The sequence below is a fragment of the Numida meleagris genome, chromosome 3 (assembly GCF_002078875.1).
Source record: "Numida meleagris isolate 19003 breed g44 Domestic line chromosome 3, NumMel1.0, whole genome shotgun sequence".
NCBI lineage: Eukaryota > Metazoa > Chordata > Aves > Galliformes > Numididae > Numida > Numida meleagris.
Genome location: NC_034411.1, coordinates 62704479 through 62717006, shown reverse-complemented (window position 1 = coordinate 62717006; position 12528 = coordinate 62704479). Strand labels below are relative to the sequence as shown.

Here is a 12528-nt window from a genome sequence, read left to right as displayed (position 1 = left end):
TTAAGAAAAAAACACATACTTGATGTTTACTATACAAAAAAACTTCCAATAAGACAAACACGTTTTACTTAAATAAATCTGATTAGAGTCAACTAATAGCAGTCAATTTATTAAAAAAATAAGCAGTAACATCAAACTGAACTAAGCTTTTAAGTCCTGGACATGGTAATATTGTTGTATGCAGGTTATCAATCCTACTGATTGCGTAAATTAGATCTCTCAATTCTGATGAAAATAGACATTCACATTTCCTCTACTAGACTGTGACCAAAAAATCTCTTAAGAATTGTTAAAAATGTTTTTTGATTAACTTCTTACTGTATCCAGCTTCAACAAGAGATGTTGGCCTCATGCGAGCCAGCAGACCCAATCAAAGTAAACAGATGTCAGAAGAAAATTGCTGGCAGTCAAATTATATTAAGACACAAGCAGCAACAACCCCAGTATACGTTTAAAACCACCACCACCTGGTTAAGAGGACTTGAGTTTGCTTTTGTTTATTAAAAACTGTCCAAAATTCGTCACACATAATGCATGATGCCACACGATGGCAGCAAACACCAAGCTTTAGCTTACCTGCACAGGCTCTTCACCTCCTGGCCTGAAGTCTTCAAGCTGCTGCACATGCCATGCAGCTACACCGTAGGGCTCTTCTGCAGTCCTGCAGTCCAAAGGATTTGACCGTAACTGTTCTTTAAGCCACATTTGAGTCCTCACTGCTGGCTGTATGGGAGCTCCACTCACAGCCTGTTGTCCCAAGGTTGTATATCTCTGTCCAAAAGCTTCACAGCTGGCTGCCACAGGTTTGCTTTCAGGTAAGGCACTGTAGGTCAAGTCTAAGGCATGTCTCCTACTCGAGGAATCTGAAACAAAATCATCTTTGCTGCATGTTTCAAATTTGTATTTGCAGTCCAGTAGAGAAGACCGTTTTTTCCCTATTTCCTTGTCCTCAATTTTTAGCAATTCCATGCTGTCATGCAAACAATTTGGCCCATTTGTCCTTAATGGTGGTGATACAGCTTTGTCCATACCAGCCCTCGAGTCCACTGAATGATTACCGCCATCTTGGCTGAAGGTGTTTGGTGAGCTGAGTTTAGACAAGGAGGACCATTTTCTTACAGGTCTTGCAGCTTTCATGTCAAGAGAATTGTCCAGGGCATCTGGATTTCTGCCTCCTCCTGACCGTACAAAGCTTGTACTCCATTTAGAGCCATCAGACTTGAAAGCTTCCCTGTGTTTGGAAAGTGAAGAGCTGGCATTAGACGGCATCACATGGGCAGTGGGAATAGAAACCAGTGATCGGCTGGGCTTAAACGAGGATGTACCACTTGAAGTTGAATGATCTGAGAAGAAAGATTTATTATGTAAGTACAATACAAAACACACACTAACATCAGCACCCAGAGTACAAAACATCAACCTCCAGGTGAAATGCAAAAATAGAAGGCAATGGGTTTCTTGACAAAATGGGGTCTTCTGAACCATTGATGATTTCAATACGCTTCCATTCTCTAAATGAGAGCTTTTCAAATCTACTTTGCTGAGATCTGTACTAAGAGAGTGGTAAGAGCAGCTCCAGATACAGTTACCAGGCTGCAGGCTGAAGGGAGTGTTTATTTCCCACCTTAAACATGGCAGGCAAGGCTTCTTCATCTTCCCATACAACTTCAAATAATTTTACTGACACATAAATGATAAAGGCAACCCAGTTCCGGAGCTCCCTGACTTGTTCCTCCTCCATCACCCCTCCTCTCCTTTGAGGGAACACAATTCATCAAATGCACTTTACAAAAATGAAGTGTCAGAGACAAGGCAGATGAATGACAGCTTTTAGGACATTACTATGCATCCCTTTCAGATTTCACTATTTTCAAACTACATTTCCCCAGGTGATTTGATTTTAAAAGAGATTCTGGAAAAAAAAAATGTTCCATGTATGTTTTGTATAATTTACAAACCCAAACAGGACACAACACAGAAACTGTGTTTAGTTTAATTCATTAAATTTATCCCAAACTGAAATACCAAGAACAGAGAAATCAGTGAGATGATGCCCAGGAAGGGACAGAAAAGCAAAGATGACCAAGGCAAAGGACAGATGACTCAGGACAGCCCAAGATCTCTCACATTCCCAGCAACAAGCACTTCACATAACAGAACACAGACAACCAGAAATAAGCACCTAATCCTCTCATTAGAGGATCAGCTCCCACCACACCACGTGGCTACACCTTACCCAAGCTCATATTGCTCATTAGGTCTAAAGTAGATAAGATAATAAAAGAGCTAATTCATTTATTCTTTTGGGATCCTTTTTGCTTAGAGCAAGGCAGATACAATCCTAATACTTCTCTTAACCTACATATATATATATACACACACACACGCAAATCAACCAAGCGCTCTAGAAGTACAGCTAAGCTACCCAGCTTGATGGCTGCAGTAGGTTAATATGATCTGGCAAAATCCAGAACAAGTTATTAATTGGGCATGCTTTCCAATACATCGAGCCAGAGACAGGAAGACCAGCACTTCTTTGTATCCAAATCAAAATTCCTTACCCCCAGCCTGCATACTCCTTCCTCTTTGGGACAAGGCTTTCCCACTCAGTGGACTTGCAGCACAACACAAAATAACACAGCAATAAAGGCACACTCCTCATCTCAGAGAAAAATATGTTATACCCCACAAAATAAACAGTTCCTTGTCTGATATACAGGGTTCTGACACACGTCTGACTCCTGAAGCAGCCAAGGCCACGAAAGAGGTGAAAATCCTTGCTGAAGTCTTCCACCCTCTTAACAGCCCCACCATATATTCTCTTGTTTTACAGAGAAAGTTTACACCGTGTCATCTCTCACCTCTACCCAGCTGCCTATTTTCACAGCAGTTGCAGAATGTGGTCATCTTTAAGACTCCTACAGAATTTTCAGATGTGGTTGAAATGGACCAACAGTTCAGGAGCTACCCATAGGGCACTGAACATAAAAATACACGCAGCAAGCTCATATTAGAAAGAATGAGATGAAGAGAAGAATATTACTGGCTTTGCTACTTGATGCACAATGTTGCTAACAAACGTGAGACACCACCACATGCAACACCTAAGACCTTCCTTCCTCCCTGCACTTCATCCTTAGAATTCTGTATTACAGAGAAACATTTTCCTTGGCTCCTTTCTGTCTTGACACTGCTCAAGAAGTGGGACTCAGTAAAGAAAGCAGAATGCCATGCATAAAACTGAAGGTATCATGGTTCTCTGGCCAAACAGAATTGTACACACAGGCAGTCAGAGGAGTAGAGACAGTGATGCACAACACCAAGTTCCTAAAACTGCATTGCGTCCACCACATGTAACCAATCTGCCTGCCTCAGGTGCAAACAGTATTAAGATATAGAAAGACCTCCTTGACAGTGGAGATGTGTATGTTAGGATATGTAGATTTCCACAAGTAGGAATGTCACATCTTCAAGAGAATGGCAAGAGATGAAACCCAACCTGTATGCTTACACAAGTTCAAATACAGTTCTGTAACAAGACTACAGTAGTATTCAGTATAGAATTTTTGGTCTGAAATAGTGATAATACAGTCTAGATACCACTTTCAAATTAGAATTAAAACCAATAATAATTAGAAGTATATGCATTCCTTCACCTATTTTTACTGGTGTAATTAGCTACTCATACATAGAAAATTTTATTTTGCTTTCTTCTGATCTAAATTTAAAGTCCTGAATTAGATCTAAACTTGTTCTCCTCAATTCTGATTCTCAACTCTATAAGCAGCCTCAAACTCACAATACACCATGTACATCCATCAGCTGCAGTTGGATGTATCTGGTAATTTGTTTTAAACTGAAATGTGGCAATTTTTGTTTCAACTTGCCCAATTGGTCTTCCCATTAACTCTCACTAAAACATATGAGAAAATTCACACATTTTCTTATAGCATATTGCTTCAGTCTGCCTTGACTGCAGGCTCAGCTACAAAGAACTGGTCTGCATTCTGAAACATCTCCTCCTAGTATAAAAAACACAAAATTCAGAAATTCCATCAAAATGGGAGATAATTCAAAAGCACAGCAAAGCTCAGAAAATGTAATTTCTCCTGCAGGCATAGCAATGCGTTTACAGAGTCACTGAATGGCTGAGATAAAAAGCGACCTCTGGATGCCACCTGTTCTAACCCTTGCTCAAGCAGGACACTCAGACAGGGGTGCCCGAAATGATGTCCAGACAAGTTCTGAAGATCTCCAAGGAGGAGACTCTACAGTCTCACAGGGCAACACGTGCCAGTACTGGGTCACTCTCACAGTAAGAAAAGTTAAGGAAAAAAAGAAAAAAGTTCCTCCTCAACAAATCCTGCCAGACTTTACGCAAACAGATTTTTCCCTCTCATATGATAGAACTACAGATAAGTCGGAAGGGACCCACAAGGACTATCAACTCAAACACTTGGCTCAACACAGGATCACCCAAAATTCATACCACATTTGGAAGCTGTTGTCCAAGAATAAGCAAATGGAGTTCCGAATCATAGAATCATATAATTAGCTAGGTTGGAAAAGACCTACAAGATCATCCAGTCCAACCATCCACCTACCACCAATAACCCCACTAAACCATGTCTCTCAACACTATATCTAAATGTTTCTTGAACACCTCCAGGGACGGTGACTCAACCACCTCCCTGGGCAGCCCATTCCAGCGCCTGACCACCCTTTCAGAAAATAGAATTTCCTGATGTCCAGTCTAAATTTCCCCTGGCACAACTTGAGGCTATTCCCCCTCATCCTGTCACTAGTTATAACTAATAGTGACTAGAGAGAAGAGGCCGACCCCCAGCTCACTACAACCTCCCTTCAGGTAGTTATAGAGAGAGATAAGGTCTTCCCTGAGCCTCCTCCAGACTGAACAATCCCAGCTTCCTCAGCTGCTCCTCATAAGGCCTGTGCTCCAGACCTCTCACCTGCTTTGTCGCCCTCCTCTGAACATGCTCCAGGGCCTCAATGTCTTTCTTGCAGTGAGGAGCCCAAAACTGGACACAGTACTCGAGGTGGGGCCTCACCAGGGCTGAGTACAGAGGGACAATTACCTCCTTACTCATACTGCCAACACTATTTCTGATACAAGCGAGGATGCCATTGGCTTTCTTGGCCACCTGGGCACACTGCTGGCTCATGCTCAGCCGAGCATCAACCAATACCCCCAGGTCCATTTCCTCTACACAGTCTTCCAGCCACTCTGCCTCAAGCCTGTAGCATTGCCTGGGGTTGTTGCGGCCAAAGTGCAGGACCCAGCACTTGGTCTTGTTGAACCTCATCCCATTGGCTTCAGCCCAGAGATCCAGCCTGTCCAGACCTCTCTGTAGGGCCTCTCTACCCCCAGGCAGATCGACACTTCCTGCCAGCTTGGTGTCGTCTGCAAACTTACTGAGGGTGCTCTCAATGCCCTCATCCAGGTCATCAATAAAGATATTGAAAAGGACAGGCCCCAGCACTGACCCCTGGGGAACACCGGTCGCCAGCTGGATTTAACTCCATTCACCACCACTCTCTGGGCCCGGCCCTCCAGCCAGCTCCTTACCCAGCAAAGAGCGTACCTGTCCAAGCCACAGGCTGCCAGTTTCTCCAGGAGAATACTGTGGGAGACAGTGTCAAAGGCTTTGCTGAAGTCTAGGTAGACCACGTCAACAGCCTTTCCCTCATCCACCAGGTGGGTCACTCGATCGTAGAAGGAGATCAGGTTGGTCAAGCAAGACCTGCCCTTCACAAACCCGTGCTGGCTGGGCCTGATCCCCTGGTTGTCCTGCAAATGCCACGTGACCTCCCTCAGGACAATCTGCTCCATAACCTTCCCTGGCACCGAGATCAGGCTGACAGGCCTGTAGTTCCCTGGATCCTCCTTACAACCCTTCTTGTAGATGGGAGTCACACTGGCAAGTCTCCAGCCTTCTGGGACCTCTCCAGTTAACCAGGAACGCCAATAGATGATGGAAAGCGGCTTGGCTATCTCCTCCGCCAGCTCCCTCAGTACTCCTGGATGGATCTCGTCCAGCCCCATGGACTTGTGGCAGTCCAGGTGGAGTAGTAGGTCTCTGACTGTTTCCTCCTAAATCATGGGGGGAATGAACTAGTGCTCTCTTCTCAGCATGGCTCAAACAGCTTTCACTGCACCAAGCTAATCTTTATTTGAAGTCTGCAACTGCTCTTCAGCATGGTCTGTATATATCAAGAATCAGTCTTTCAATGCTTAAGATTGTTCTCATCAAGGAAAACTCAAAAAGACAGGAGAAAAAAAATAAAGCAAGTTGCGACTAGTTTTCCTTTGAAAAAAATCATACAACAAAACTTGCTTTTCAATCATATGAATACCTTTTTTGTGCCTACCACAAAGCTCCCTAGATCACCCAACTAATTGGCATCACATTTTATCCTTTCATCTAATAGATCCCAAATAACAGAAATGAGTATTTTAGAAACGTGTTTTACAAGATCACCACCACACAGTAGCAGAAGATGTGTGTGAATAACATTTCATACGGCTTTCCTACTACCTTGTGTTATACTTTAATTATCTTATTTCTGTATTTAGCATAAAAAAATAAAGCATGAGAATCAGTTTTGGTTTTCCAAAAAACCTAAATCACAGAAACTTCATTGAAATGGGAGAGAGCATGGCAGAGACTTTCTTCTGGAAGGGGAGAAAAAAAATAAGACTTCCAATTTAATGGACTTTTCCTATTTATTTACATTTTCCTATGCTTTTTTGTTGTTTTGTTGGTGGTTTTTGCTTTAAAGCATCACTAGTTCCATCTATGTTTACCAGACCTAGAAGAAAATCTCTGAAGCCATTTCTCAGGTCAGATTCATAACACAATCAGCTACTTCAAATTCTTATCAGTTGCCCTGGTGGTCAGCCGCAATGCAGAAGAGGAAGAAAAGGTTTACTGTGACCCTGAAAACCTTCTCTGGCTGCAAAACAAAATCAGCACTTTATGAATACCCATCTGCAAGATATACTTCTACATCTAACAGTTTCTTCATTTCTCCCAATATATTACTAAATGATCAGCTAGTACGGTTGCCCAATACTAATCAAAACCAAAATGCTTATGATGCATATGTTGATGGGATGCACGTGTATGTAAATACCACTGGAAACAGAGACCTTCCCTGTGTGAAGGACTTTGAAATTTGATATTTTATGCAGGCTATAATTAGAAAACCCTGACCATGGAGAATAATGCCACTATTGGAAACAGATGAGCTTCTCTTCCTTTTTACTTCACTATCTACCCCCAAAAACACTGACATAGATTACTCCAATCCTGGAAAATCAACTAAAACATTATCATTAATTGAGCAGAAGACTAATGGGGGAAGCCAAACCACTATTGTACACATACCCTTGAATCTGACTGAGCATCAGCATAAAAAAGTTCTCATGATCATTGAAGAATGTTTACCATATGATTCCCTGTGGTGCAACTGAACTGCACACACTCCAGCAGCAAGCCAGAGCAATTCCAGTGTCCAGCATAAAATACTGATGTAGCCACAAGTTTTCTGTACCATAGGAGCACATGGTTGCCTCCTGGCAATCTTTTCCACAACAGCTACTTTCAATGCTTTCAATAATGGGAGCATCTAAACTCCCTTGGGAGTTGGTAAAAACAACAACCACCACCACCACCACCACAACCCACAAAGACTGTGGGATGACATGCCACACAAAGCAAGGTTTATGTTACACCTGTGTTTCCACTACTTACTCACTCACATACTGGGCTAGCCTGACTGCAGCACAGAGAATCAACTGAGCCAACTGCAGGATCTCAACATGGATGGACAGCTGGCCAGCCTTAACCAGAAGCACTTACGGGACTGACTCACCACCCCCTGGAAGGAAGAGCGTGCCTTCCCAGGCGGCAGTAGCCAGTCACAGGAATGGGCTGTTTGTTTGCTTTTGTTTAGGTTTTTTTCCCTCCACGTACAAATCCTCAGGATTCTTCTCACAAATGCCACTCATACTATATTTTCACACTGTAAACTTGAAATAAGAACTGAATGAATGGAGGAAGTCTCTGAAAATAAATCTTTTCCAAAGGATAAATAAACACAAGCATGTGTCACAGAAAGCTGCGTCAGAAATGGAAGCTCTGCAGACCAGAGAGAAGTGTTTGGGCATTTAATAAGTTCTGAATGAGAGAGTGGACCTGAAATCCTCATTTGTAAGCAAATCACACTTAGGAACTAAAGTGCTGGGTATGAATAACAAGAAAGAAAACTCACTTCAGGTAAAATATTCTTTAACGTATTAATTGCATTAATTAGTATTAAAGTAGTACTGATTTAAAATACTAGTACATTAAATACTAAAACACTTACTGTCAGAAAGCTAAGTTGCCTGTGTCAATTTATGTCTGCAGAGCAAAAGCAGGCATGTGGTGCTCAGAAGCAAGTTCATGTAATGGTACTGGAAAAACACAGCAAGTTTACAGGCTTCCAGCACCATCAGTTACTGCACTTGCACAATGCTTCTGTTTTACAGAAGCATATAGCAAACTCGGAGTCAATTCTTCTACACTGAATCAACTAATTCTTGCAGGATTTTTTGCAATCCATTGTCACATACTAAAAAAAATAATACAAGTTGCACTTACAAACTTGCTTCTTCTAGAATTAGTTATTTAATATCTACATAGTTCACAAACAGATTGAGCAGTACAAGCTTGAAAAATACAAACTTAAGAAGTTAACAGGTTGTAGCTGAGACAGGATTTTCTAAAACTGAACTATTTTGTTGCTTTCATCATTTACCTTCAGACAGCATCACTGCAAACTAAGATATGTGATGAAACACTGGTAAACCACTACTCTCCAAGCAGTGTTACTGTGGAAAGAAGAGAGAGGGAAAAAATGGTAGGCCACTACCTACCACTGACAGAAAAAAAAAAGTAGAGTTTTTCTTGGTTCGGTTGTTTTTTAAAAAGAAAGGAGTTTAAAGAATTTTAAGTAAATAGAGCAGGAACCAGTGCCAGCAAGAATAAAAGCTGTACACACAAGTACCAGGGCAGCACACACACTTGTCTGTGAAGTAAATACAGAGGTAACACTGAGTTCCAGCAAACAGTAAAAAGCTTCTCTGACATCTTTACAAACAAAAAGAATACTGCGTAATATGTAAAATACTTCAGACAGACACATGCCTAATACATCCCACAGAGTTTATCATAGACTAGCCATTTGGTATCATCTTTGTTATATTCCTCCTCTTCAATTAGACTTGTCTTTTTTCCATTTGCCACATTCCACTACTTTCATAACCCTTCTGGAAAAGTCATCACCTCTTCGGCAAACAACAGAGAAGGTAAAATAGCAGCAATTCCACTTAGTGCACAAAGTGAGGATAACACTCTCAACTTTCAAATAATTTGAAATCAGAGTGAGGGATACAAGTATGTTCTAAAGTTTGGTTAATGATGCTTAATGTATTAACTGATTTTCATTGGGCAAACAAAAGTTACACCTTGTCATTGAGCAGAATATAGCTGTTTATTCGTAACGAAAGTCTTTTATTCACCTTTCCCTATTTTCACACATACAGGAGTCTTGCTTTCGGCATATCACAGAAAAAGTTGCCTACCCTCATTCAGATTCCCCTACCTTTTCCCAGGACACATAACTGATAAGGAACCTGCTCTATAAAAGCTACTTGACTTTCTATTTTAAGAGTGCAATCCAGTTACAGTAATTAGGGCACTGAAATACTGTCTAAAGTCTGGTCTTTGACAAACAGGGCAAAGCGGATCCTCTTCAGCTTCAGTTTATCTGTAAAAAGGCTGTCCCATACTTGACAAGCCCTCCACGTACACCACATCATACTTTCACAACACCTGAGATGTAGTCTCAGCAAAAAGCTCATCAGCAAAGCTGTTAGATTCCAGCAAAAAGGACAAGCAACTAAACGATACATTAGGCCACACAGGAAGACCACATTAATACGAAATTATGTGAGTAACACTACACAGTCTCTACATCTATAGTGGCCATTTCAAGAGCCAAAATTCCTAATTTCGTCACTTGAGTTAGATGACAAGGGACGCAAAGTGCTTCCCACAGACTTGCACATGTGTAATTGTCATGGTTTTGTGATTTTCGGTTATTGATATTCCACATCGTAACATCATGTAGTGAATGTACCTGGTTCTCAGAAGAGAAGGACTACTACAATCCCCACGGTACTTTTCTCCTCTGTTACCATTTCCAGCCGGAGGGAAAAGATAAAAGCTCGCAGTATAAAAACTTGCAGATCACGAGACCTCGTCCCTTTTTTCCGCCCATCTCTCGTCTTGGCAGCACCTCGCTCTCCAGCCATCTTATGGTCGGTAGTAGAGTAAGGCCTACCTTGATTTTGGGACATTCTCTCTCTGTATTGGATTTATCAGCTTAAATTGTAATTATATTGTATTATAGTGTGTTGTTTTGCATTCCGATATTTTATTTAGTAAATTAGTTTGTTTCTCCTCAGATTGTTGCCACTGTTCTTTGCTCTCAGGGCCATCTCCTTACCCTTTTCCCCTTTTCCCGGGGCGTGGACCCGTGGATCCCCCGTCCCCTTTGTCACAGAACCGGGCCGAACGCCCATAAACCGTTGACAGTAATCAAACCAGAAACAGCACCAAGATGAAGCACAAGATGGAGGTATTACGTCATCTTCAAACAAAAAAAGGCAAATATCAGTTTGAAAACCACTGAGCAAAGAGACATGCCTGATAGAAAGTGTTAATCTTCTCTTATGTTCCATTACAGTAAGAGGTTAAAGTTCCCAATTAAGTTAAAAGACACTTGGTTGAGCAATCCGTCATACAAACTACCCCTCATTAAAAAAGAAACACACAAACATTCCCTTGAAACAGAGTAAAATGATTCCCATCCTCCTTACTCCTCCTTTTAACTAGCTGCTTGGCAGTAAGAACTATTGCGTCTCAAGTAACAAAAACTTTTCAGCACATTTTCACAAAAAAAGCTTAACAAAAAATTTGTAAAGTTTTGTTATTAGCAGCTGTTGACTTCAGAGAGACCATACCAAGCCAGCACAACAGAAAAATTACAGGGGAAAACAAATACAGGCATCACAACAATAACAAAAAAAGCTAACAGATACGAGCCATACAGTAAAGCTGCTAGGATCTACTGTAGTAAAATTTAGGTTTTAACAAGCATTAAGGTGTACATAGACAAGGAGAAAAGAGATCAGAAGAGAACCCTCAAGCTCTCAACACATCCCATATGCACCAAGCACACCCAGGCTGCTTAAGGGATCTTAGTATTGGTATTTTAAGATTCAATACAAAATAGTTCTGCCTACTAACATTTCTGTCAAGTGACATTTGCCTAGCAATATCTAGGCTAATAATACTCAGCTGCAGAGTTCACAACTCCAGGAGAAAGACATCGTCAAAGAAATGTGTATCTTAAGTCAGATCTGGGTCAAAGAAGTCCATTCACATGAAGCTCATGTATGGAAAATGATTTAATACATGAATGTACAGGAGAGAAACACCATACAGAAGTGGGATGCTGCCACTCTAAAACAAAGACAGGCAACAGACCTGTGCAGCAAGGACAGCTTTAACAAAGCGCCACATTGTTCATACAGCTGCAGGTGAAGCATGTTAGAGAGATTATTCAGCAGAGAGAAATAATTATAGCAGTCAATTACTGCAAGACAATTTTCCTTACTGTACTCAGTTATTCTAGCTGTCATTGTTAGAGAAATGCAGAAATACAGATTCATTAAAAGCCTGTGATGAAAATAGGCTAGTATAATACTATATGGGAGTTTTTTGTTTTGTTTTTACTGAAACACACAGACCATCTTATTAGAGTCTAAAGAAAACAGAAGGTAAGCCCATTTCGGGCACTGGAAATGAGGAATAAATAATTGCTATGGCACCAAGCTTGCAAAAGCAATCTAAAGTGAAAATGGGGCTTCCGAATCAGATTTGTCTGCTAAATTCATCTAAAAAGGTTAGCCTAACTTAGATAAAATATTTTTAAATGACAAAACTGAGCATGTTTGAATAGAAGTGGGTCTTGAAAGAACCACCTTTTTCCTGAGATAATATAAACTTTTTGATTTATATGTTTTGCCTCCTTAGTTAAAAGAGTATCATACAGCCACTGTCCAATATAACCATGATTTCCATAGGCATAACATAAAAAAGAATGCTCTGAACCCTTTGAACAATCTGCCTTCCCAGCAGTACCTGCCCACACCATGAAAAGTACCTCTGCCTACCAACTTTTGGCATTCAGCTTTCACGCTATTTTACTGCAGCACGTGCACAGTTCAGAGTGAGGCTACAGGATAGTGCTGTGAGAGTACACGTAACAACTGGCAACCACAAAATTGTTAAAAAAATTTATGTCTAAAATATAGATGCTCTTTTTAAAGGAACAGAAATTGTACAGAGGAGGAAAATCCTACCTCATAATATCTAATCTTTCTTTTCCAGCAAT

General features: G+C 41.0%; 1 protein-coding gene across 12 annotated transcripts in view; it reads right to left on the bottom strand.

Annotated features, from left to right (window-relative positions):
- Positions 1-12528, bottom strand: part of CEP85L (centrosomal protein 85 like) — a 157000-nt gene that overhangs the window by 76066 nt on the left and 68406 nt on the right. For 11 of the 12 annotated variants that reach the window (XM_021392852.1, XM_021392848.1, XM_021392855.1 and 8 more), the window contains one exon: positions 577-1343. In XM_021392852.1, coding sequence (XP_021248527.1) covers positions 577-1343 — 767 coding nt within the window. The remainder of the gene's footprint in view (positions 1-576; positions 1344-12528) is intronic. The other variant, XM_021392857.1, reaches the window with a different exon arrangement.